This window comes from Epinephelus moara, chromosome 22 (assembly GCF_006386435.1).
Source record: "Epinephelus moara isolate mb chromosome 22, YSFRI_EMoa_1.0, whole genome shotgun sequence".
NCBI classification, from domain to species: Eukaryota; Metazoa; Chordata; class Actinopteri; order Perciformes; family Serranidae; genus Epinephelus; species Epinephelus moara.
This window is the reverse complement of record NC_065527.1, coordinates 11,181,815-11,209,278: the sequence shown is the minus strand read 5'-3', so window position 1 is coordinate 11,209,278 and position 27,464 is coordinate 11,181,815. Positions and strand designations below refer to the sequence as shown.

Below are 27,464 nucleotides of genomic sequence, written 5' to 3'. Positions count from 1 at the left end.
GCGGCCTGAACTTAGGTCAGATTTACCAATTTATAAGCATTACTGTGTAGGTAGAAAACAGCTAGGCATTTCTGCACACAGGCATATGCTGGATATCTATTTTGGCAGTATGACTGATATAACATGTAAGATAAGATGTGATTCTATAATCACTGTTGGCTATAATTATAGTAACTTCATTCATATGTGGGCACGTCTACATAATTCTCCTAGGTTAGTAGATATTGGCTTAAAGTAAACTGACTGCACATCTTTCATGGAAGTAAAGTTAAGTGAAGTAAAGTAATTATTTTGACTAATAATTTTCTCGAACATTCTTTTTTTAAACTCACACCTGCTTTTTGTCCTGCTGCTATTAATCTTCACCAAAACTCTTTGTCACAGCAATTGGACAGGTCCGGATGGACTTGTGTAGCGCAAAGTGAAGAGGGAACTCTCAAATAGAATTTGTGTGAACTACTGCATCCAGTGTGTTGTACAGATGTCACCATCTGTCTCCTGAAGCCCAGCTGACTACAGTGGGAGCTCTGGAGGATGTGCAGAACAGTCGAACTCAGAGGCTGTGCAGAATTCTGAGTTTACAGCATATCATCCAATAAATTACAGGCAGCAGATGGAGGATACCTGTCCTGACTGAAACATGCATGCATCATAACATCCAGGGTGGATGACAGGGATGAATCAAAACAATCATCGCTAAATCTATAATCTATAAAACCATATGAACAATTTTTCCAAAAAACACTAAGCTCAGCATATGCACAATTTGGTCACAGGAAGGGAGATGCAAATGAGGTGTATACATTCTCTAACTGGTGTCTATTAATGCTAAAGTCACAGTACTCCATATTACTGCAAATATGTTTACACTGATTTAATCACTCTACCATAATCAAGAGCACACAGTTCACTGGGGCTAAAAAAATAGATACATAACTTGTAAATAAACTTCTAAAGTTAACTTAAATATCTGGATACACATACATCCAGTTTACCCCAGATTGCTTTATCCACTACTGTAAAATGTGACCACTGCTTGAGGAGATAAGTGAAAAGAAGGACAGGAAGGACACCGACAAAAGCTAGAAAAGGATAAGCATCAATGTATGGTTGCATATGACTGAACCACACCTTAAGGCAGGAGATGTTACCTGTAAAGTATATCCCGGTTCACACTGGAAAGACACCACGTTATTCATCTGAAGACGCTCCCCAACCTTGATGCCATTCATAGGAACCACAGGCTCTGGACAGTTGGTCAGAGACACCGCTGAGAAAAAGATGAAAAAAGATGACAGGGACAGAGAACAAAGAATGGAGATTTAGAAATTATACAGAAACACAGAGGATTAAAAATTAAAATATCATAATGCAAACTGCGGCTAAAACATTGCAGGAGAGACAACTGACCCTCAGGAGAGACAACCAGCAAGGCTTTATAAGAAATGCCCTGTTGGATTTAATAATTCTGCTCCTCAGGGTGTTGGTACTTTACATCCAGTGATGCGAACTGTTTTTTCACTTACTTTTGTATTCCAGCCTGAATCCAGCTGCAGACACACTAATATCAGAGAAAAAGTGGAGGTAGAGTTGGTTGGAGGTGCTGTTGAGGAGAGCTGGAACCGTGGTGCCTTGGGGAGAAGATTAATAGTGGAGTTTAGCAATGCTATCTCCTGCATAGGCCGACCATAACTAACTGTATAAGCTACTGGCAAATAGCTGAAAAGCTTGTTCTTTTTACGTTTGCCGACTTAAGGGTGTGTGTGTCTGTGTGCGCATGCAGCAAAAGTGCAGGCATGAATCACTGTGGATAGGTGTATCAGGATTTTTTGGGAACACAGATGCATAATAGTGCAACCTATTTGCGTAAACGAGACAAAGGAAGGAGCTATTAGTTTCTTTCAGTGTGTGGGAATGTATTCAGCTGGTAATAAATGAAACAAAAATCCGTCCAAAACAACAAAACCAAACAAAGCACTTAATAAAATCATATGTTCTACAGATACAGCATGACCTAAAATTGGTTGTTTAATAACTCAGATTTGTGAGCCTGGCACTTCTCTTTCATCTCTGTACTTCAGGGTACATCTAACATTTACTTTTGGTCAGGTTCCAAGCACAAACAAAGGGACAATTCCCTGTTGCTGTATCTTCGTAGCAGATACTGTAAACAAACGCTCAGTTCAACTTCACACAGCAGAGGCTAACCTTTGTAGAATTGGACCAAGATTTTTCAGGGGAAGCTCAAACACTTTGGAAATTTGAAACTTTTCCATGACTGCACCAGCTGCCTTTATCTACTCTGAATTTAATTAAGTGATGTTACAATGCCAACTGTGTCCCATGTTTAATACTGTATATGTTGGTTAACACATACAGTATGTGATCCAGGTCATATTCTGTTCTGTGGAAACTGATTAGACTATTCTGCTGCTCTATGCTTTTTCTGGCAAGTATACAGATGAGTGATTTTAAAAAATGTGTTTCGTGTCCAAGGTTGAGGTGGGAATAAACATTGAAAACGTGATTAAATACACGCATGGAAACGGATGCACACATACCAATACATAACAGCAATACCTGAGAAGCTGCCAAGCATAGTGTCGGTGTTGTCTCCTCCGTCGAACACCTCCAGTGAGTCCCAGTTCTGCTCTGTGACAAAGCTGATTACCTGGATCTGAGGCAGGGAAGGGATCGACAACAAAAAAAAGGATGGGATTTAGGAAGCAGAGCAGTAACAGTAGGGTCAAGGGTGGGTGTGTATAGGGAATTCAGAAATGAGATTGAAGGGCTGAAGACGAGTGAGAGGTACACAACATAGAAAAATGAAACTGAAGTCTTGAAGAGAATGGCCATTTGGCTAATTACTACTCTCATCTCGAGGGTAGCAGTTGTCTCGTCCCTGACAAAGTGAAATACTTGAGCCTATCCCAGCTGACATTGGGCGAGAGGCAGGGTACACCATGGACAGGTCACCAGACTATCACAGGGCTGACACATAGAGACAGACAACCATTCACACTCACATTCACACCTACGGACAATTTAGAGTCACCAGTTAATCTGCATGTCTTTGGACTGTGGGAGGAAGCTGGAGTACCCGGAGAAAACCCACACTGACACAGGGAGAACATGCAAACTCCGCACAGGAGGGCTCCCTCCTGGGACTGAACCAGGATACCTCTGGCTGTGAGGCGACAGTGCTAACCACCACACCACCGTGCCGCCCTTAGGTGAATACAATCGTCTCTTAATCATCACTTCTGAACCAATACACTGTAAGTGTGTGGCAGTGTATTGATCCGCAGAGACCCTGCCCTCTGCCTGTATGGTGTGGCAGTAGTGTGTAGCCACCAGCCACTAGCAGCATGCAGGTGAGTTCAGGACATTATAAAAGGGTAAAGACCAGGTAGTGGCAGCACACATCCAAAAGCACGGACACAGCACCAAAAATACACAAATAAAGTGAGGTGAAACACCAAGCTGACGGAGCTTGCTCCAAAGCGAGAGTGTATCTGGGGTCTGCTTTCACTTTCACTTTCTCTGCCAAGCACTGAAGTAGAGGATGAAGAGCGACGTGGACTTGGCCTGTTTTCTGTTGGACAGGTAGGTGCCGACGGTAATTTGTTAGCTTGCTTAAGTATCGATTTTTCCATTATAACAAATGTTATGTTACTGTAATAGTACAGTAGCCTGTAGCGTACGTACAAGTGATGTAGGGAGGATGAGCCAAGTTTCAATGTTGAGTCTACAAACAGTGAGCAACAAATCCTGCAAAGTGTACTCAAATAACATCAATAACATTCTTTCTATACTGTTTAAGGTATGATCAAAGCTATGGAGGTCTTTAATAGCAGAAGTTCATAATTATCCATAGAAAAGAACAATAGTCATTGTGTCATAAAGTGTGCCTTTGCTTTCTTGTCTTTATTTCAAACAACCTTTTGGAGGGCTGCGTTCAAGGGGTGGGCACTGGATTTGAAATTAAGAAAACTGTCTGACAGCTGCAGAGAATGTTGGATATTCTTCAAAGAAAGGCAGACTGAGACTTCTAACTCAGTGTGTCTGTGTCCTCAAAGAACAGTCACCACCACAGAGAAAAAAAAAGATACCACATACTGTAAGAATAGCATTCTGGATGCTCAGAGAGATTGCCTAAATTATGGATTTTAAAACTTATTTGGCTGCCGAATGCTAACCAGAGAGTGTGGGAGGCTTACCCCAAATAGATAAAATTGCCGGAGCACTAACAAATTAAAGTGACTGTGTGAAAGGGGGCCGCGCTGTGCCATCTACTCCATCTTTGTTCTCTGTCTTCAGATAAAATTCATCTGTTTCTTCAACATTCTTTGTGTTCTCAATTCTTGTACTCTCTCCAAGCCTCCCTTTTCTGTTCCTCTCACATTTAGTCCTCGGCCCTCTCCTCTGCCTCTGATGGTTATAGATCGGATACGAGCCAATTAAAGGGGCGGTAGGGGCTCTGGCGCATCCCGGGGAGACGACGCAGATCACAGATTGATCTTTCATTAGGGGGCCACGGCAAATGTGCCGGCAAGGCACCTCGCTCCTTTAAGTTCTCTTCTGGATCGTGACACTCCAATCTAATGTGTCTCTGCGAGCTGGTAGAAGGGGAGCAACAGAGCAACAGAGAGAAAGAATACGATGGCATGAAGGAGATGAGGTGGACTAGGAAGAGGAGGGATGCAGCAAAGCCTCTACAGTTAGCACGTCACATTTTAGTAACACAAGCAGTGATCCCCTAGCAAACAGGGAAGTGTGTGTGTCTGTGTGTGCAGTGCTGGCCCAGAAAGCTATCATGTATCATCACCCAACTATACAGATGTCAATCAGGTATATATACATTACAGTGTCATGCTGTTTGCCTTTCAGAGCATGTGCCTACAGCCAGCTCTCTGCTCTTATTCTTGGTCTATTTCACCTCCAAGCTATTGCCATGTTAGTGTGTAGTGCAGCATGCTAAGTGTGCCTGTGGGCCATCTCGTGTATTTGACCTGCAAGGACAGTCAGCTGAGGTGGAGGAGCTAATAGCTGAGGGACTGCACTGAGGTCATTAACCACAGAGGCTGAAGCGTAAGCCTAAAAACTTTCCGTCAGGCAGATCCGCAGGGACCTCACACAGGTTCCTGGGGGGTTTTCCATCACACACGCATCAAAGAATAAGAATATGCAAACTGAATTAACTCCCAAGAACGAAAAGTAAAGTAATTGAAGGGGCAATTATATACAAATGCATTTCAAGTTGTGCAATCTCAAGTTTCTGGTATAGTGATCTGCTAAATTAAATTCTGAGCCTCTGTAAAGTCTGAAGACTTTATCGTTTAGCAGCTCTCCTGTACCCTGAGTACTGTAAATGCTATAACTTAATATACTGTGGGTAGCTCTGTTAATTAGCCCTGGGTAAGCTGAAAACATATCACCACACAGGAGCTTGTTGTCGAGGCCATGCAGAGCTTTAAAGGCTACAGGCTAAAGGTAAATAAAATCAGCTAATTCCTTTAACAGTGTGACAAGAGACTGTTTTAAGTGAACAGATACTCATTATGTTTTAAGAGAACTGCAATAGGTCACTGCAGCTCAGCCTCAGAATATTCATTAATGGACACAAGCTGTTAAACTAACATGCTGACAGTAGGCAGATAAAAAACTATAAATGTTCTCGTTTTATTGCCTGTTGAGTTAATTATTATACTGTATCATGAAGAGTATTATTATTATATAATTTTTCATATCTGGACAGTGTGTGGATAGGTTACATTTTTTTTATATTTCTAAAGTATACTTGCCAAAACACAGTTTCTGACTTCGGGATGAGTTAGGGGACGTAACGTATTACACTAAGTTATTAACATAGTGGAATCTGTCTCTGATTTACTCATGGATTAAACTCATTTTTGCATGATCTGATTATCACAATTCTGGGTAACACTTTACTTGAAGGTATCTACATAAGGGTGACATGACACTGTCATAACTATGACATGACACGGTCATAACTATGACATGACACGGTCATAAACTTGTCATGAACATTATGTACATGTTATGAACGTTTATGACTGCTGTCATTAAGTGTCATTCGGTTTTTGTAATGACAAGTTGACATTGTTTGGGTTGTCTTGATTATGACAACTTGACATTAATCAAAGTGACATTACCAGAAGATGTCTTTGTCATGACAACATGACATTAAATTTTTTTTGGGATGTACTTATTATGACAACTTGACATTAACCAGGATGACATTACTAGAAATTGTCCTTATCATGACATGTTGACATTAACCAGGATGACATTACCAGAAGATGTCTTTGTCATGACAAGTTGACATTAAATTTATTTGAGATGTCCTTATAATGACAACTTGACATTAACCAGAAGATGTCTTTATGTTATTGTCAAGTTGTCATTATAAGGACATCCCAAACAAATTTAATGTCAACTTGTCATGACAAAGACAACTTCTGGTAATGTCACTTTGATTAATGTCAAGTTGTCATAATCAAGACAACCCAAACAATGTCAACTTAATGACAGCAGTCATAAACATTTATGACATGTTCATAATGTTTATGACGTGTTCATGACAGTGTCATGTCATAGTTCTGACAGTGTCATGTCACCCTTACGTAGATACCTTCAAGTAAAGTGTTACCCAATTCTGTCACCCAGGAGGTATTCCGATGCCAGGGGGAAACTCTGCAACACAAACCTGGATCCCTGATCCTTCAGGAACAGTGATCTTCCAGACACAGTTGAGGCTGTTGAGGTACGGCTCAGGAAAGCCAGGAGATAAGATGGTGCCAATTCTGTGGGTCAAGTTGCCTCCACATGGAACTGTAGGCAAAAAAAAGGATAAAAAGGGATGAGCTTGATGAAAAGACGTCATATCGCAGTTTACCAAATGTATCATGGCGACAGACTGGATGTACCAAGATGTAAGGACAGCAGATTAGGTGAATGCCAACAAGCATGCATAAATTTGCACCCTGAAATACTATTGAAAAAATGTGTTAATATTCCTTAATCTCCTTTGTTAATCTTTTTCCTCAAACACAGATCTGATTACGTTAGTGGGATTAAGGAGTTTCCTTCAAACAAGCGTTAATAGGCAAACAAGATGAAGATCACACAACAGGTTAAGCAAAAGATAAGAAAAAAATCACAATAGTTATTTAAAAAAGTTCATTAAATCACAACTACTCTCAACCAGCTGGCCAGGAAAGCACACACACACACACACACACACACACACTTGCACTGTTATACTAGAAACAGTGTAGCACGTCTAAGTTTACACTCTTACAACACTGTCTTCCCAGCTTGCTCTGCACATTTACACATCTGGTGACAGCACAGAAGCATCTGCTACAGCTGTATGCAGTGTGTGTGAGAGTGCGCCTTTGTATATACATGTGGATATCCCCCATATGAGCACGTGTGTATGTCTGTGTGTAGTTGTGACCCTCAGCAGTGCCTGCCACCTGTGCACTGCATGGCTGAATCTCGCTGTATCGCTGCAGGCAATGGCTGGCAGCCCACATCTGTGTCGTAGTAACGAGAGTTTGACACTCGAGGCACCAAGTGGGAGATAGACAGAGACGGAGGGAGAGATGGAAAGAAAGAGAATGAAGAAATGAAGTAAACAAAGAAACAAACAAATACAGAAAGAAAGAAGCCAAGAAAAGAGAGCAAGACAAACAAACATGCTGGATGGCAAGTGTTTGTGTCTGTGTTTGTGACTCTGGTGTGTGCATTTGAGTATTCATGCCCTACCTATACAGCTGGGTATGGAGCTGTTCCATTGTGCCAGGGCATTGGGAACTGTCAAACATTCAATGGCGCTCGATCCCTCCAGCATATAACCTGGACTGCACTCAAAGCGGATCACAGCGCCAACAGCAAAGTTGTTACCCATACGGCGGCCATTGCGGGGCTCAGGGACCGAGCTGCACTGGGTGGCACTGGTCCGTGGCACAGCTTTGGAGAAAGAGAGTGAAAAACAGGGTGATTAAAGGTGTTGATTCGATGTCATCACCTGTGACATTTCCAAGAAAATGGCTGTTTCTCTCTTCTGTCGCTGATTATAGCCAGTTCATGATAGATTTTACAATTAGTTCTCCAAACACTTTGTTTTCTTGTAGGCTTTTCTAAGAATCCCAAGACTTCATCAATGGAGTTATTTGTTAGGAAAGTTACTGTGGGTGTCACTGAATGATCACACTGTGTCCCAAATAAATAATACAAAACATGGTATTCAGCTTCTCTTTGCCTTGTGGTTCCTTCAGCTTACTTACAATAAAAAAAAATGAATTATTTATTCATTAAACTTTCTCCAGAGCTGCAATTGCCTTTGGATATCTGCTGCAAATGTCATTTCTGGTACAGTGCATTGTTTAAGGAAAATAACAATTCAAGAGAAAAGACCCTCTTAGGGGAATAGAAGAACAGGGGAGTTTAAGCACAACCTTTTTCAACAGACTGCTATACTTCTACAGTGTTAATGCTCCAGAGCACACACTTCTGCTGACACACACATACACACACACACACAAGCACATCACAGCTCAAGCTGCGGCTGAAGGTGAATCCTTTCGAAATAACTCAACAAGTCATCTATTATGGAGGGGAATTGGGCTGTTAGAACAGAGGGGATCCAACAGGAACAAGACAGCAGGATTTGTTTGTGTGCATCTGTGTGTGTGTGTGTGTGTGTGCCTGTGTGTTACGCACTTACCCTGGTATACCAGGTGGAATCCTCTAGAGCTGGATTGGCCTTTGGAGGTGAAGCGGATCAGGATTTGGTTGGAGGTTGCTAGTGGCAACGACTCGCCTGAGATGAGAAAAAAATAAAAGACACTTTTTTAGCAAAGTGTTGCCTTCAGTTTATATTTGTGTGAGTGCACTGCCACTGTTTCTAACTACACGACTGCCATCTAATCACCTACGCAGTTAGATAAATAATATTGCCTACATCAGTCTTGTTAAATCACAATTTAAGTGTAAATTTCAGTGACTATTTTGGGGACTGTGTGTCCAGCATGAGAGGAAAGTGGTAGGAAATCTGCTAATGATGGTGTAAAAGACAGCATACTGCAGCTCTCAGAATATGGATATATTTGGAAGCTATGATCACGTCCAGCATTGCAGGAAAGTGTGAAGTAACATCTGATGTCAGTGAAAATCTATTATTGAAGATATGAAGATCATTTATTCTAGAGCAGTGCTAAGTAACTTTAGGCTTCACATTAGGACTAAGCTTATATGGCTTTATGAGGCAAACTAAGCATATCACAATATGCAAATTCATGCTGATTATTAAGATCCTAATATTTTACTGTCATACAGGATTAGGCTTATCTGCTATGCTTATTGGATAGCAAACAATTTCCTTCAGCCCCTTGTGACTAAATGGAAGTCCTGATTATTGGCACTGATAGCATTGTGTCACATGTACAGCTGAGCGTCTGACCGCAGTCGGCCTCTATCAAGTCGTGTTCTGGGAGCTTAGAGGCTACATTAGATCAGCATATGAGCTTTGAACATCATGTTAGCTGACTGTCATGCTCTTTGTTTTTACCAGCTCAGAAATATTTATAATTTATGGTTAATTTCTTTGTCTTGTCCCAGCTGGACTATTGTGGCTCTCTGCTCACATCCCCAATTAACAAATCATTACTGGAGAATCTGCAGCTGGTTTAAAATGGTGCAGCATGCCTCCTAAGTGCTTTAGAAGCAGCTGCAGGGATCACAGCTCCCTTGACTTTACTTTATCGTCTGCTTGTGAAATACAGAATCAAACTCAAGGTTAGGTTTGTCACCTGCAGTGCAAGGCCCTCCAAAATCAAGCTCCTGCTTAGAGTCAGAAGTCTTAGCAGCATAATGTGCAGGCGGGACACTAAGGTCACCTGACCGGAGCTTAGTGGCTGTCCATCTGTCATAATTCAGGACCAAGGATGACCGAGCTTTTGTCAATGCTGCAGGTTTTTGTAACGGTAAATTTGGTCAGTTGTGCTCTGTTTTAACTTGGCATGTGGAAACCTATTTGTGCAGACAGGCCTTTCAGTTGGGTCTAAGTGAGTGAGATTAGTTTCTGATATCCACCTTTTGCTCTACTAGCTGTCACATCTTTCAACTTACAAGTCCTGAGAAATTTTAGAGGGTTCAATACTTGTTGAGTGTTCAATTCCTCGAAGACCCTTTATCTCTGGCAAAATGTCAATCCCATGACTATAAATCAGATCCTCATATTTCATTACTGCTATGATCGCCTGCTGTCCCCATCAGCTCATGGTGTAATTAAACTCAAGGAAAACCCCCGTGATGCATCTACTGTGGTGGAACACTGTTTGTTGACTGACGTAGAACATGATACAAAGTGTGAGCATCTCTGCCTCTGCCACTCTGTCTCTCTCTCAGTGTGCTGCTGACTGGCTCTCTGCAGTGGATCTCATTACTCTGTGTCTGCTTGCTGTCACACTGTAGTGGGAGGCAGACGTGCTTAACCCCGGAGGCAACATCTGTGTGTCTGTGTCAGTGAGTCGATCCTGTGCATGCATGTTTAGCTCACGTTTTAAAAGAGTGTGTGAATATTTCCGCACCTTCAAGTGCAGTGTCCTGAGATAGCTCCGACGGCATAGTTTCTTAATGCGTCACCGCCGTGATTTTTCAAGTCTCACTGTCGGATCCCCAAGGCATGCTGGGTAGTTTATTAGAAGACGCCCTTGCTGCATGCTGTCATGGTGACAGTGTTTCATAATTTGCTGCGCGGGGCAGGTATTCATCCAGACAGATCAAACACGTGTCAGCACGTAACTTATCAACCCTCTGGCCACGTTCCAGCTCCAAAACACTTTGCCCTTATAATGATCCTCCATGCTGGCATATGGAAGACTCACAAGGACGGATGTGACTTTGGCTGGAAGTCAATAGTCAAAATTCAGCGGCAGTTGTTGGTGTGCACTGAGTCGGATGCAGCAGTCATGGGGATCAATGTCAGAGATTAACGCTCCAGCTGTTAAACCACAACTCAAACAGGTTTAAAGTTAAAAATAGCCCCGTGAAGAAATTTACGTTTTATAAATAAATCGGCACTTTCACTGAAACAAAAGCAGCAAAGCATGATCACAGTGAAATGGACTCACTGGTCACAGATAAAATGATGGCCAAGAGAGTGACAACTGCCTTTTTTTAAAATCAATTCAAAAATTTGCATTTAGATAAATCGCATTGATTCCTTGATCCAGTGCTTTTGTCCTTGCTGCCTACGTGCCGTCTCCTTCTCTTTTCCAATTCTCACCTTTTATCATTCACTAATTCAACTCCCCCTTTCCACTCATTTTATACTGTCTGTCACCGCTGCCTTCAAACAGTCACAATCATTACCTTTTCTTGTGTGATTTGCCTCGCCAGACATGACAGTAATGACAACACACTGTTGAATGCTATACTGAGACGAGAGTTTAATGTAATATGCTTTTCAGGGTCAGGATAATCATAGCAAACTGCCTTTTGTTTTGAAAACTGTGATTTACCATGCTTGACAAATAATATCCTGCCGACCACTAAAATACTCATTACCTGGCTATATTTTACTGCTCATAATGACAGCTTGTATATTTAGTCTGAATGGGTGAATTTCTGGCTTTACAAGCTTGCAGATGTGGATGTTTGTGGATTTGTGAGCTTCGTTTTCCTTGTGTGGTGCATGAAGGTACACACTTCTGGATTATGCCTAATTCATGCTAGTTATGCCTGCGTGCACTAGTTCCTCAGCGGCACCGTCTGTGTGGGCTAAAAGTCTCTCTTCCCTTGCCAAACTGTGTCAGCTCTGCTCTGCCATGCCTGGTTAGAGAGCTCTGTGAACCTGCCGCCAGGAGTCCTCAGTTAATATAGCGGCCTGTTTATTGAGCCGTAAACTGGATTTTCTGAGGCTGCCCTGGACACAAACCAAAGTAATCATTTTGCTTTTGTCAAGCCACAGGGCGAGGGCAGGTTGAGATGGAGGGCTGCCCTAAAGTCACATACCTTTTCACTCCACCCCTCTTGAAAGGTCGAACCTCCCCTATTCAAGCTGTTTCTTCTGTGGCCCATCAATACAGTTCTGGCATTTATCACAAGCTTACGCAATTTTACAAGATTGTTGCAACAAAAATCATTTGTTGTCCTCAGCCTTGTCGCTTTTATCCTTACAACAGTTATCCTATTTGCTATCCTTCATTCACACACTTGTTCCTTTCTTCCATCTCTGTGTACGCCAACTGTACATCTGTTGGACATGTATTCAGACGTGTTTTCAAAAGAGGGCACACTTCATTTAGGGACTAATTCAGGTTTAAACTTTATCTTTAAGATTAAGAATAAAGTTTAAATTAGGATTACTCTCAACTAAAATAAAAACAAAAGTAGGGCTGGGTTATGAGCTTGTGTGATGACTAGATTTTGGATACGCTTTGGTTATGGTTTGGCATTCCGCGACCAGGGTTTAGGTGACAGCATTGGGTTGTGAAAGAGTGCAGTCAACAGATGTTTCTCACATGCTTGGCTGAAAGTACTTGCGTCTCTTGAAATTAACTGGGCAGGAAAATACGACTGCTGTTCATGGGAAACGGGGATTTCTCTCCATAACTGAATTTTAAACTGTGAATAATAAATCAGAACATGTTGTTGTGATATTCTAAGCTTTGCTAGATTGTATGGCAGTGTTTGTTAATTACATAAGTAAATTAAAGGTCTTGGAAAAATGTAAAAGTAGTGTTTGTAGGGCTGTACCAAATAGTTCAAAGCCTTGAAGCTTTACTGGTAACGTTGACATTTGAATCTAAAATTAACATTTGAATGCAGTGCAGCTTTTTTTGCATTTCTATTCATTCCGATTAAACCCAGTATTTCTGCACAGTTAGAGACGGGGCGAGACTTACCCGCTAGACTCATAGTGTTACAAGAGCTGCTGAGATTAAGATGACTTACAAGCACAAGCCAAAAAACTAGGCCTGCTGTGATGGATCAAGCCCCCTTTAACAGGTTAGATCGCTGTGGTTTCCTCCCAGTTGATGGAGTTGGTGGTGTTAACGCAAAACAAGTGTGACATTTACTGCCCCTGGGCATGTTAGCTCCCATGCTAAAAACATGTTGGTTATGCTGGTAGCAGATCCACTCTAGCGGTTATGGAACAGGATCAAAAATTACATTTATTCATCAGAGAAACTTCATTTAATTAAAAAAGACTAACTCATTAAATCTAATTAATCACTTTATTATTATTAATTATGAATTTTGCTTGAGGACTTTATATTTATTCTTTATTTTTAGGATGGTGACATCATGAAATATGAAGACAGACAGTCAAAGCTCTATTCAATAACCTCAATAGAAGCTTTGAATGTTAAAAAATGGCATTCGGTACAGTGATTTGTAAAGAAGAAGCTGAGATTGTTGCATGAGCAATATCATAAAAATAACAGCCCTGATTTAAGGTTGTAATTTGCTACTTACGACAGTTGTGGTAATGTTAACGCAGCTTTGAGTAGCTGCCTTTGTTTCAGGTCTTCACTCTAAAAATGATTATTTTCCTATATGGAAGAGAGTAAGAAAACCCCTATCTCATTTCCCAGGCTTAAACCCGGGCACACACGTGTTTGTGTATGTGCGAGCGCCCTTGTTCGCCTACATAACTGCATCCGCATATATCCTGAGAGTTGACGTCTGTTTGTGTAATACCCCTTCAGGAGTATGTGCATGCGAGTCTTCTTGAGCCTGTCTGCTGATATGTTATCCCTGTGACTCTTTAGGTTGTTGTTGTCGCTGTTGAATTGTTTTACAGCTCACTGGAGCCCACCTGCAGCCACGGCAGCTCTGCCTGTGTCAGCAATTTGTCTCTGAGTCTAACCGGATCCCTCTGAAAGGGATAAGGCTAAGACAACATTTTATTTAGTCCCCTGTCATGTAAATAAAAAATGGCCGGGAGATCAAATAATCAAATCAAAAGCATGTGCACGCGACCTGCAGTTCAATGTATATAGCTCCTATTTCCCACTTCCCTTCCTTTCTAATACCTGCTATAATATCCCCCATAGCAGCAACCCCAAAATGGGAACGCATGCATCTGAATGTGTGTTATGGTGTAAGTACCTGTGTGTGCTCCGGAAAGGGAGCTGAGAACCCGGGAGTGCTGTGTCGCTCCATCATAAACCTCCACAATGTCATTCAGAGCTGTCTGGAAGAAGGCGAATTGACTGAAGACCACTGTAAGAGACAGATATGAACAGAAAATTGACATCAGAGGAAACTGAAATTAGCTGAAATGAGTGACTGCATCAGTCACACGCAAAACTCTGAAATCCATTTGAAATAACACAGAACTCTGCACTATCCTCATTCAAAAGAATATCATCAACAGCAATTTCACTCAAAATGTCTTCTTTAAAGCGAGGTGGATAATACTGCCAGTTATGACAACAAGACCAAAAAATGATATTACACGACTAGATCAGCAATCCTGTCTGGGCTTGATGGCTTGTCAGTAGATGAAAGGCTTTGGCAATGACAGCCAATCTGTTGTACAATGTGCAGCTAAAGCTCCACGATGGTGCTTTCATCCTTTCAACCCACCCTTTCTACAGCTATTGCCTGAACATATTCAGCCCTTTCACATCTCATCTAAGTCTACTTTGCTTGTATTTTGTAGGTTGAAGGGAGGATGAGGCAGAGATGGAGAGGGCAGAGGGAACAGAGGACTAGTGCTCTCCATTAGGTGTGATGGCAGGACCTTATCTTCGGAGATACTCTTCAACATGATTCAGTGTCTGTTTTCTCCTACTCGGCTTCAGTGGTTTCCTTTATTTGCACATCCTCTTCACCTCTATCTGCGAGCCGAGTCTATAAGCCAGTGGTTGCAGTGACACCCACCCTGTCCTCTGCATTGAGGAAAATAGCCTATCATTAGGGCTGGTGCATCAGCCTAATGAGAAGCGGCAAGAATGGAGGCGAGAGCAATTGTGGCTCTGCACGAAAAAGTGTGTTGCCTTGGGCCTCGCTGTCATTTTCCAGGAAAATGCAAATGTGGACTTTAATTATTTCAATTTCCTCCCTCGCTTTGACTCCATAGAGTGAAATATGATGCCAACGGGGTCTAAGAAGAATGGGTGCCCAGTCGTTCTGGAGGAGCGCCAGACCTCAGAATGGGCATCATGACCTCAACATGCAAAGACCGGGGTGAAGTACCCGAAACACATGCCGGCCACTGCTGTTTGGTGTAATTTAACAACGGCGGGACTTGAGCTTCGCCTTGGAGAGGCATGACTCTGATAACTCATCAGAGAGCCAGAGGGACGAGAAAAGGAAGCAGGAGATACGGAAAGGAAGACAGACAGGAAGTCAAGCAGGGAGACACTGTGGGCAAGTAAGTGAAACATGCTTGCATCTGTATTTGCATGTTTGAGCGGTGTCACACTTCGACATTGTTTTGCTCTCTGAATAATTTGCTGCTCCTACAGTATGAGATAACATATTGGATGCAAGCTGTGACCTTTAAGATGGAAATGCCAAAAAGTAGTGAAACTCAAGGAACTCTGGATCTTTCAGACACCAATTATTTTTTGGTGTGTGTGTGTGTGTCTGAGACAGACACATTGTAAGCCTGGTGTGTAAGATAGTGATTAAATTGCTCTGCCAAAGTAATGTGAAAATATGTGTATGACAATGAGGAAAAATTGATATGGGAACTATCAATCACTGTGTGATTTTACTGCGTGTAGGAAAATATGAAAAGAAAAAAAAAATGCATTCTGACTGAAGCACTTTAATTGCAAGTTAAGAAGACGATGTGTGTGTGTGTGTGTGTGTGTGTGTGTGGGAGTGTGTGGGAGCTTTTACAAGTTTTCCAAAAACTTGTTGTCTCCTACACATCTGTCACTAAGAATATTTAGGTGTGGAAAAAAAAGTTCAGCTGTTTTCCTCCTACCTTTATTAGTTCGATGGTGAAGGAACATGTAGGAATTAGTGAGGCACTTGAGCATAGTTTAAGGGCAATTTGTGCATTATAGAATAACTTAATTAAACACCTCTACACACTAACACACACACACACACACATACACACACACACACACAAATGCACAATTAAAAATCTGCTAGGAAAAAATGAACAAATACCATGCTCCTTCTTCGCTTACCGTAATCCTTGGGCACCACCACGGAGTACAGACAGGTCCGTGCACTGCTGTAGTTGCCAGGGTAACCAGGAGACAAGACCACTCCCTCCAAACCTGAGTACTGTCCACCACATGGAGCTGGAGAGAGACACAGAGATGAGACATGAAGAGACAGGGCAGATGGAGAAGGACGGTCTAAAGCCAATAGTGTGGAATTCCATTTCTATCCAACCTCCTGCTTTTCCATCCCCTCTGTTCCATTACTCCTAAATTACTTTTCTTGTCTGATTGGGTTTTGGGTGGAAGATGTCCCTGGTGTTTGCCACAGTGAAATTGCAATGTTTTCCAAGTGTCCCTCTGGGTTAGCCTGGGTGAGATGAGGCCCAAATCTCCTCTCCTGCTTAAAGCCCCGAAAAATGCTCTGCGCATGCTTGCATCGGTGTGCAAGTGCGCTTCCCATGTATGTGAATGTGTTTTGCTTGTGTGGAAAAGTGCGTGGTGTGAGCTTGTATTCCACCTGACTTGTAACTGAGGCTTCACACTGTGAGAGCCAGATTCGGTGACGTCGGGGATCTTTTACCCGCTTTTCAAGGGGAATGTGCACAGCGTGTGTCAGTTGTGTCGTGGGAATGTCAGAGAGCAGTGAGGATGACGCAGGTTCTGTCGTGTGTATGAGCAGCAGATATGCAAAGTAAGGAGCTCTCTTCAAACTGCAGATTAAATTAAAGCTACACCCTTGCATCTATGAACGTTAGCAAAACCCACAAAGCTCTGCACATATACCTGTAGGACATGGGCTCCATGCAAAAATCACATAATCACACATGCATGTTTACATGTGATTAATCTATAAGCACTGATGTGGTTTGGTGTTCCTAACAACCGTCTCCAGATGTCAGTGTTTACCAATGCAGATGGGTTTGGGTTTGTTCCAGCTCGGCTTGCCATCTCCCCCCATGATGCAAGTGAGGGTTGGGTCTCCCTCTAGTGTGTAGCCACTGTCGCAGTGGTAGGTGACAGTGGAGCCCAGCTTGAGGTCGGCACCCACCCGAGTCCCATTGCGCACCAGGCCCGGCTCGAAGCAAGACTCCCTGGGGTTCTCTGTGGAGGCAGGTAACACGGTGGAAAATCAGCGACAGAGGGGAATGTGTGTTGGTATTCAATAAAAGGATTTTTGCATCAAGCTGCAGCGGTGACACCGGAATAGAAATTGTTTTCTGCCTAAGGTTCCTGATATTCTCGGATTTCTTTCCTCCTTCCTGCGCCGCTTACTTTGCCCGTCCTCTTTTTCCCGCTACCCTGTGCTTTCCTCTTTTAGTAAATATATCTCACTGACTGCCACTTTTCTCTCTAGAGCTTGACGGTGCCCTTTCATCTGTGGCTGCTGGAGGTATGTATGGCTGTGGAGACAGACAGGCAGCTGATTGAGAGTGGCATTGCTCTGGCCCAAGGTCTGCTGACTGCACACAACCGCCTCTCACACAACGCTTCACTGTGCAGTCAACTAGAGAAGACAATGCACATACGCAAGCTTTCTCTAGCGAACACACACACACACACACACACACACACACACACACACACACATACTCAGCCTCAACACACTCACACACTGTATCTAACCACATATCAATCACCACTCCTGAGGTCGTAAGAAAGATGTCTCGCTCAATCAACCATCACATTGTTCTTAGGAGGAAAATGTGCATGTGAGAGGAGGCCTGTCAATTTGGCACACTTCACACTCTTACAGCTAAAATAAACATAGGAAAAATGCCCAAAGCAATTTAGCTCAATCTTAAACACAGTTTACTCTAGTCTCACGGCAAACTTCAATATTTGATGACTTAACACACGCACGCTCATAAAAAAGGGAAGGTGAGTCAAATACTTTCTTTTATCAGAAAAACTTCCAACTTACAATTCGGTGCCCGACAGAAATGTGCAGGAGGTTTAACTCAATTCCAGCCAGCTGAAAGCAAACTTTAAATGGGAAGCACTTCAACAATGCTCATAGTTGTAAAGGTCAATCGGGATGCCAACATAGAAAGCTACTTTTCACTTCTGTCTTATGCCACTGGTATTAACAGAGCAATTTTAGTACCTGTCCCTGAATTGATAATGTTAACCTCCCTGGGTTCGATTTATTGTGTCTATTCTCTCTCTACCTCTAAGAGGACCAACACGTTGGAAGTGATTTGTGCATTAGGTTTTTTCTTGTTCCACCATCTGCCATTTGAGATGGGGTTCAATTTGCACTATCAACAACCTCCTCCTGTTGTGCACCATCAAGCCAATTCCCTTTATGCTATAAAACAAGCATATTTCATGCAAAATCAATCTTCTCTGTGCATAGTAATTATAACAAAGTCTGTGTCTAACTAAAGTTCTAATGATTTATTGATGATAAAATGTACATGTAGCACCTTGGATAAATGCCTAGTTTCTAAGCTGGAAGCTGGGGACCTGCTGACCAGACAGGAGGCTGCCCTTCATGGCTGAAGTGCTGGAGCCAGGCATGTGGTCTGTCTGTGTGATCTCCTAGGGCACCTGTTCTAGACAGGTTGAGCCCTTTCGTGGGCTGATGTAGACCTGAACTTTCCCTGGCCGCCTCCTCCATTAAACCGGCACACCTGGCAAGAGACAGCGGAGGTGTGATGGATGTAGCGGGCATTAGGTGTGGACCGGCCCTGGACACAAGCTAGTGGTGAGAAGGTCGGTCACAGCAATAAAGACGGCCGATTTAACAAGCCTTGCCCCGGGACGTTTGCAGGTGTGAGAGAAAACGGGCGAGTGGCATCATCTGTTTTGGAAAATACTCAAAGGAGTTCAAGTGATGTGATGAGAAGTGAAAATGAGCCTAGGAGTTTGTGAAGGTATTAGATTAGACAGATGTGAGTATGCGGGTGCTTCTTTGTGTGTATCTGTCCATGTCTCTGTCTATGTGTGTTATTCAAATGTGACTCAGGCATGGCAAGTTTTTGCCCACATATTTCCCCGGAGAGCCTAATCAGACATGGCCAGAGACACAGAAACAGAAAGACATAACGACTGCTCGGTAAAGAGGCTGACAGCACCTCAGGCAGATTTTGTAATGCAATTTTCAGTAGCGGGCTGACCAAATACTGGCTGGGCCAACTCTTCAACTTGCTGCTTCCTCACCAACCAGATCCAAACACGCAGCCAAACATGCTTCTGTGCCATGTTGTTTGTCTGAAACTGAGGAGGTAATTTATGTATTATTTGGTTATGGTTCATTAGTGTGGAGAATTGGAAGTGGGGAGAGGGAGTTTTTCTGAGCCACACACTGGGTCCATCTGCTCTACCAGATTGGCCATACAATATCACACACTCTATCACACACTGCAGAAAATATTGCTGGGAGTGAGTTAAGGGGTAGGCTCTGTAACACTGTCTCAACAAAACACAGCGCTTCACTCCGTTTAGGTACAATTTGCAAATGAATCACAGAGCTGCTCCTCACAAACAGGGTGTTGTGGAATCAGCTGAATTGCTTGTATAGATCAAATCCCACCTCATAACCAGCCAAAGAATCAGGGTTGATCTGGAATTGGTTAAACGTCCGATACCTTAAACAGCTCTAATTGAGGCTGGGAGATTTCGGAAGATTTAACACTGTTCTCTCAAGCAAAGCCCATCAGAAAGATGCCCAGTCTAATTTAGAGATTCTACAGTGTCTATATATTTGTTAGGAAAGGATTTAACATACAGGCACTGAGGCGTTACCCTGTGAGACTGAAACACAGAGGTGTATCCTTAAACCAACTGGCTGTCTGTCAAATATGTGATCATTCTGCACCATGTGCGCCGTACAGAGCACCTTCTGTAAGCAAATAAATTCGGGTCCCCCAAACAACATGCTGCGGTCAGCTAAGCCCAGACATGAGACAACAAAATGTTGTTTGCTCTAATTTATGAGGAGCCTTTTGTGCAGCTGCAAAGCACTGATCAAAAAGAGCTTAAGCACACATGCTGTTGGCTTTTCATTTTCATAATTCTTTGTGTTACCCGGCTACTAGAGGAGGCACAGATCAATAATGACGCCCAAGCAGGCCGCGGCACAAATGGGAGCGTGGTGATCAGGACGCTGCAGCACACCCCATTCTTTTTCTGAAGCAATTTTCACACCACTAATCTCACTCGCTTTGGACTAGACACAAGAGAAAGTTAAAAAGAAACAATCTGCAAGGTCGATAAGCAGCAGAGGGTAAATCCATTCTCACTCTGCCAGAGGAAGAATTTTAAAACATGAATTGTTTAGGGGATAAAGCTTCACATACTATTTAAAATTCACTGTTTTGTTCAGAATCTTAAGACACTGGAGATGAAAAACTGATGATGAAAAACTCTAACAGACACAGATACATAAAATCTAAGTTCCTAGTAGCTTGATAGTTTTGTCCAATTAGGCAAAGACAGTAATCTTTCCAAGTGAGTCCTCCAGTTATAAAGGTGCTCACCTGTGTACTGCAGCACAAATCCATTGCTGCTGAGGGAGGCGTCGCTGCGGAAAGCCAAGAAGAGCGTGTTGGAGCTGCTCTCAATGCGATCTGGAACGTCTGTGCCATAGAAACTGCCCAGCAAGGGGCTGAGGGAGTCCGGCCCATCGTAGATATGTAAGAAGTCATAACTGGGCTCCAAGCTGAACCTGGTTGTAGAAGTGTACACACAATGTACATAAACACTTGCAGCTCACATGAACTACAACATGGTGACAACAAACTTCTCTGGCATTATTTTAAAATAAGGAAAATAATTTTATCATAGGAGGTAAAATGATAATGTATTATTGAATATACATGGACACTGTGTAGAACAGGTTAGCTACACATACATTTTCAATTCAGCCCAAACACACATGTTGCAATTAGTGTGCGACTGAAGCTTACTGGTTGAAGCTGAGAGCGATGACGTAGTCCTGTGTGACAGTGACTGTCCAGTCACACTCCCTACCATGGGGGTAAGGCTCAGGATAGTCTGGAGACAGAATCAGCCCACTGGGACCTGTCAGGTTTCCACCACATGGAGCTATGGAGAGGGAGACATTGGTGAGTAAACACAGATTTTCAGTTCCTGTGTAGCCATTTCATGCTGATTATCAACCAGTTGAAAGAATTACTAATCAGTCCCTGCGATCGCAATAATTGACGCAAATTCAACTAAAGTCCGCAATATTTGTCGGGGCTTGCAATTTTTCAAAAGTCCTGCGATTTTTACGCATTTTCCGGCCGACCGGAAGCAGCATGGAGAAACGCTCTGTATTGACATAAGAATTTAAATTTAAATGCATACAATACGTGCTGAATGTATTCAGATGTTATGTTTACAGAATATGTAGCTTACGCGTCGTTTTACAGTCACATTGTCTGGTTTGAGAGCTACAATATTCACTCAGGATTTTTTGCAACATTATTGGAGTCCATGTTTTGAAGCACACATAAAATGCCACAATTTTTAATTGCATTTTTTTTGGACAAAATTGGCCGCAAATTCAAGGGTTTCTGGCTGCAAATTTAAGGTTTAGTCTTAAGCTTCAATAAACTGGCTTCGTTTTTTCACTGAGAGAAAATAATTTTCTTTTTCTCGTCATGATTTCAATGTGCATGCAGCACCAGCCCCAGGTAGCCAGTTGGAAGCAGATGGGTTACTGCTAAGAGAGTATCATGGGACTAAAGTGAATTACTGTACTTTTAAAGTATTTTTCTATATGTTGTCATGTACAAAAACACCCTCAAAAAACAATGTAAGCAGACTACTTGATTACAACAAGCAAGTCATTTGTATTGGAAAGTACAGGAATGATTCTGTCCCAAGCTTTTTGGTCCATAAGAGTGCCTGATCACTGAAACCTCGATCACTTTAAGTGGTTTCCACTGTATTACAAACATACAGTTTTCAAAGGTTTTAAGAAACAACATCTTTCAGTAGCAAATACATTGTCTTAACTGTTATTTTTAGTCTTCTGTTGTATTTAGTATATGGATTCCCCACAGGAAGTCCTAGTGTCAGACGCTTAATTGAGACGTAGCTAATGCCCATCGACATTGCTTACCATAGTCTCACCTGTAACCGTCAGAGAACTGTCCTGCCCAACCCCTCGCCAAAAAAATGATCAAACTAATTAAGCTAAGCACTAATTAAACAAGGCAGCTAATTACAAGGTCTTAATTGCCATTGTTAATTCACATTGTGTCGTCGAGCACCAAGTGTGATCATATATTAAAGAAAGACTGTGGAGGAGCAGAGGTCTGACTGAGAGGTCCGCATTGTTACTGAGAGACGGGATAATCAGATCTCTCTGTCTGCTGCAGTGACTTCAGGAAACGTCTGGGGAACACTGCAATCGGGTTTGCCACTTAAGATTCACTTAAGGAGTCTGTTAAGTAATCATGTTAGGAATCTGTATTGTCTACCTGTTTCACTAAAGTCAGACCAGGAAGAGAGGTGATACAGTAGACTGCATCAGGCAGGTGGCACGATGTGATATACTTCATGAGAGGAAACTTTAGTTTTTACAATGTTCTCTTCTGTCTTTACTGATTATATAAGTATAATCATACATAATCATATAAGTTTGCACACAGGGGTTTTAGGACTATACTGTATTTTGTAGGCCCACATAGCATCATTAGCCATAGCTGGTGCTCTCATGCTGTGGTAATACCTGTGCATGTTGGAGGGTCTGGCTGCCAGAAGAAGCGGCCGTTGATCTCAGTGCAGGTGATCCTGTTGGCCCCCTGCAGGATGTAGCCAGGATCACACTGGAACACCACATGGTCCCCTGGCTCCCTGCTGTCACCACCGCGGGTCCCATTAGTAGGCATGCCTGGGTCATTGCAGGAGGTTGCAGTGGAGACTGAAGAAGCAAGAGACATTAAAATTACATATAAATGATCCTCAGCTACAAGATGAAAAAGGGGGTATTATTGTCATAGCTCATAATCAAACCCCGGAGTGGTGATTTTTTTTCTCTTTCTACTCCCAGTTACCACCCAGACATTTAACCCAGGTTCATGTAATATTCCTTCCACCTCCCTCCCATCATCATCATCCTTCCTCCTCACCAGAGAACTGCAGAGCAAAGCCCTGCTTGCTGGTGAAGAAGTCCGTGGTGAACTGCAGGCTGACAGTGTTGAAGGTGCTGTGGGCATCCGGGGGCAGCACTGAGCCACTCAGCTCCCTCAGCAGGACCCCTCCATCTTGGGGCCCATCCCAGATCCGAAGCACGTCGTGGACCTCCTCCGTGTGGAAAACCAGGAAATGCAGACTGTAAAAGACAAAGAATAGATACTTTAGAGGTCATGACAGTTGACAGATGACACTGTAGTATATTTAGGCTTTAACCTTCATGCAGCCCTTTCACAATTCAGTGATACAGGAAGCAACCTCAGGCAGACAAAATCTGTTTATTTTTTCATAGAGAAATTAAAGTAGACTCTGACTGTTGCCGCCTCATATTTGCATTTCAGTTTGTTCAAACACACTTTTGGTCCCTTTAATGGAAGTTAATTGTAGCAGAACTCCATATCTTGCAGCTTTTCCATTAATAGCTTTATTCAGGAGAGAAATCTTGGCTCCAATTGTTCCACCACAGACTGAGGGATTTGTAAGAATCTTCTGCATCCTCCATCTTTCCAAAAGGTTAAAATCAAGGTTCAGTATTTTGTTTGTATTATATGGAGACTGAAATTAAATTTCATCAAAAAAAAAAAAGAGGCCTTTTCTAGGCTTTTAGCTATTCACCATTGGTAGAATGTAAAAAAGGATGAGTCAGAGCAGAGGAGAAGGAAATAATGGATTTAATCAAACTACTGAGTATTTATTTGAGAATCAATACACACAAGGTAATTATGTGATTAAAGGAGACAATAAGAATACAGGAAAGACAAAACACGGCTAAGGGCAAGTATAAAGAAGGGAAACAAATAACATTTTAGAGTGAATCACAGACGCCAGATCCAGAGCATTCAATGGATGTTCCACAATGTCAGTCAAGCAGTTACGTCTGCCACGGCATTTAATAGTTTCAGTCTAGACATCAGAAAGATGATGCTGTCAAAATATCTACCCTTCACTTTGGCGCAGACAGCTGTCAGCCAGCTGGTGGTCCACTGGATGGGAAATACACTGTAGATGTGTACGTGTGTGTGAAAGCGTGGCAGTCTCGATGCAGTGGATTTTTAATGATATATTGCTCAGAGTCTTGAGTGTGAGCATATGTAAGTATGCGTTTTGGACAGGCTCAGCAGGACTAAAGGGATAGAAAATGGTATTTTAGAACAAATGAGAGATTGGTGGTAATGCTGACACGGGCCACTCAACATAAAGGACTTGTTTAAAGACAACCAGTGTTCTCAGCAGCTGTATCCTGCGGCAAAGTCTCAAATACGTACAAGAAATTATATAAATGTTTATGTCAGCTCTTGTAATTTGCCCTTCTGATTCTTTTCTCTGAAACGCACTCCTGTCTTGCATGCTTTCAAAATAAGAGAAAACAGCAGAAGGCACTGAGATGAATGTGTACTCAAAACAAAAACAAAAGTGTTGAACTGAACTTGACTCACCTGATTCACACACAAAGCGTTTATCAAAACAACACTGGGTTTTTTTTCCCCTCTTCAAATTCATGACAGCAAAAGAAAACATTGTCTCTATTGTTGCCTCAAAATGCTCCACTTGGATGATGTGTAACATCTTGCATGCATGACACAGAGATACTTCAATGCACTGGGTGACTACGAGCTCAGTGGGGAACACCACTCACATCCTGGTACAGCAGTTAAAACTCTGACAGTGACAAATTCAAACACACAAAATGATACAACAAAGGCGTCCCAACCTTATGGAAATGTACGGCTTTTGTGTTCTGTGATTTCATATTTCACTGAAATGATTCAAAGCCTTCATTTGAAATGATTGTATTTTGAAAACTCAGTGAAAACCATTTTACCCCAAAGCATTCCTGACTCTCCCACGTTTCAATAATTTCAATTCTAATATAAAGTAAACAGCACCTATTGTCATAAAATTCCCTGGCAGCACTTAATTAGGGGTGGGGGATATATCAATTATACGCAGTGTATCATGGTTTGTTCCATGTGGGATGCATAAATGACTACATCATGAGCACTGAGCATAAACTGTTACATATTTTTTTATTTTACAGCTAACAGCTGATGTGACATGATACGTCACATGCACTCCCCTGCCCATCCAGACCACTCTTTTGAGCGATAGTGTGCGAGGCCAAGCAATTGTTTTTAATTCTGCAGAGCTCCAGACCGCAACCATTTAGCTGCATTTTGTAACCATGGAGCACCAGTGTGACTTTAAAATGTTATGAACATATGAACTGGAAGGCTCATAAGCCCCGTTTCCACCGAGCAGTACGGTCCAGTACAGTTCAGTTCGGTACGCTTCTTTTTTCTGTTTCCACTTTGAAAAGTTGTGGATGGTACCAATGGACCAATGTTCCTTGCCGTTACTATTTTTGGTCACCCTTCTGTTGAAGTACCTAGCACACAGATCTGGTACTAAAAGGTGGAGCTGTGAACACTGCAGTTTGTTGATTGGTCAATAGCAGACGGTCACTCTGCTCAGGGCTGAGCTGTGGTTATGAAACAAGACTGTACCATTCTGACTATATGGGGGTGCTCACTGCTGCTGAACATCTTGATTTGACATAGAATGTATTTGTTCTCTAGTAATTCATGATATATAGCCTATTTTGATGCAAACATCAGCCTAATTTCTGTTAATAAAAAACTGAAAATGACGCGTGCGTTTAATCAGTAGGCATAATCATTACTAAGCATGAATAAATCACCCAGTTGCTCGATCCAAATAAGCTGAGGTGAGTGAGTGCGCTGCAGGACCATCAGAGCAGCATCGAGGCCTACGGTGATTTAAAGTTAAAGTTAAAGTCCCACTGATTGTCACACACCTGAGTGTGTGAAATTTGTTCTCTGTATTTGACCCATCCTGAGGGAGCGGTGAGCAGCAGCGGTGCCGCGCGGGAATCATGTGGTAATGATTTACGGTGGCGGAGCGCATAAACAAACACTTTGGACTGATTGTTTTCTTGATAGACTCTGATTATTTATTTGGCTACTTTTTGTCCGACGTGGCCAAACAATTGAGAGCGGTGACACACGGTGCGTGTGGATGAACTTGTATGAACCTGAGTTGATTAATGAAGTAACTTGAAGTCAAGAAAGAAGGGAAACTGTTTCTAAACCTTTTGATGATGTTTTTGGATGTTTATTTGTGAATGAAATGGCAAGTTCTGATGAGTCAGAAACGACTGCAGCGTGTCTGCGCTCATCTAGAGCATCATACCTTGATGAAGTGAAAGGAATAAAGATAAAATGATAACCCTTTTACTTTTATTATTATTATCTTATTATGCCAACTTAAGAATTAAATTTGTTTATTTCGGTGTTTTAGCTCTTTTCTCCGGAGTGGAAACTGAAGCAAATGAGCTCATGAATCAATGAGGGGGAAAACAACATGATTCGACGATTAGTCGGCTAAAGGAAATATCTGTCAAATCAGATTCGACTATGAAAATTCTTAGTCGGGGACACCCCTTGTAAACTGTACCTATAAAATGAAAGGATGTTTTGCTGCAACTTCATTCTGCGGGCCAACTGCCGGGATTTTTAAGGTGGAACATTAACTCGTAATGTTACTAAATGCACGAGCTGACGACGTGACTCAATCAACACAAACACAATATTCTATATAACAACTTTGACCATCACTTTAGTTTTATATGACATGCACTTTTAGTACTGAGTAGATCTTCAAGCGTTTATATGTATTCATTTTGGCCAGGTTATGTGAACTGCATAACGCTAGGGTCTAGGTACCATGGTACTTTCGGTTCCAAAGGTACCATACTGAAAATGTTTGGTGGAAACGGGGCTTTAGTTTGTTTCCCACTCACAGTGAATAAACCCACACAATTGACGGCAACGCTGTAACAGTTTAACTTTCCACCAACTAGTAAACTCTAACTGTTGACCGGAAGCTTCAAGTTCACAGCAAAAACATAAACCCCCAAGAGATGACATTGGTTTCTATTTCGTTATAACAATACTTTATTCAAATTTATTAAAACTGAACTGCCAGATGCCTCCTGCTGCTGCTGTCATCATTAGTCATACTTCTACTGTTATTATACACATATGATTATTGTCACATATGTATACTGCCAGATATTAATATATACTTTCAACATATTGTACCACAGTAGCCAGAACTATAATTATA

The 27,464-nt window shown here is 42.2% G+C and overlaps 1 protein-coding gene across 1 annotated transcript in view; it reads right to left on the bottom strand.

The window, feature by feature from the left end:
* csmd2 (CUB and Sushi multiple domains 2) overlaps positions 1 to 27,464 on the bottom strand; it is a 284,867-nt gene that overhangs the window by 62,065 nt on the left and 195,338 nt on the right. Inside the window, exons 27-39 of the mRNA XM_050034139.1 lie at positions 23,255 to 23,457; positions 22,855 to 23,046; positions 21,080 to 21,218; positions 20,651 to 20,838; positions 17,076 to 17,270; positions 16,191 to 16,307; positions 14,149 to 14,262; positions 8,756 to 8,851; positions 7,795 to 7,998; positions 6,731 to 6,855; positions 2,581 to 2,677; positions 1,527 to 1,631; positions 1,152 to 1,270 (exon numbers count right to left, since the gene is read on the bottom strand). Coding sequence (XP_049890096.1) covers positions 1,152 to 1,270; positions 1,527 to 1,631; positions 2,581 to 2,677; positions 6,731 to 6,855; positions 7,795 to 7,998; positions 8,756 to 8,851; positions 14,149 to 14,262; positions 16,191 to 16,307; positions 17,076 to 17,270; positions 20,651 to 20,838; positions 21,080 to 21,218; positions 22,855 to 23,046; positions 23,255 to 23,457 — 1,894 coding nt within the window. The remainder of the gene's footprint in view (positions 1 to 1,151; positions 1,271 to 1,526; positions 1,632 to 2,580; positions 2,678 to 6,730; positions 6,856 to 7,794; positions 7,999 to 8,755; positions 8,852 to 14,148; positions 14,263 to 16,190; positions 16,308 to 17,075; positions 17,271 to 20,650; positions 20,839 to 21,079; positions 21,219 to 22,854; positions 23,047 to 23,254; positions 23,458 to 27,464) is intronic.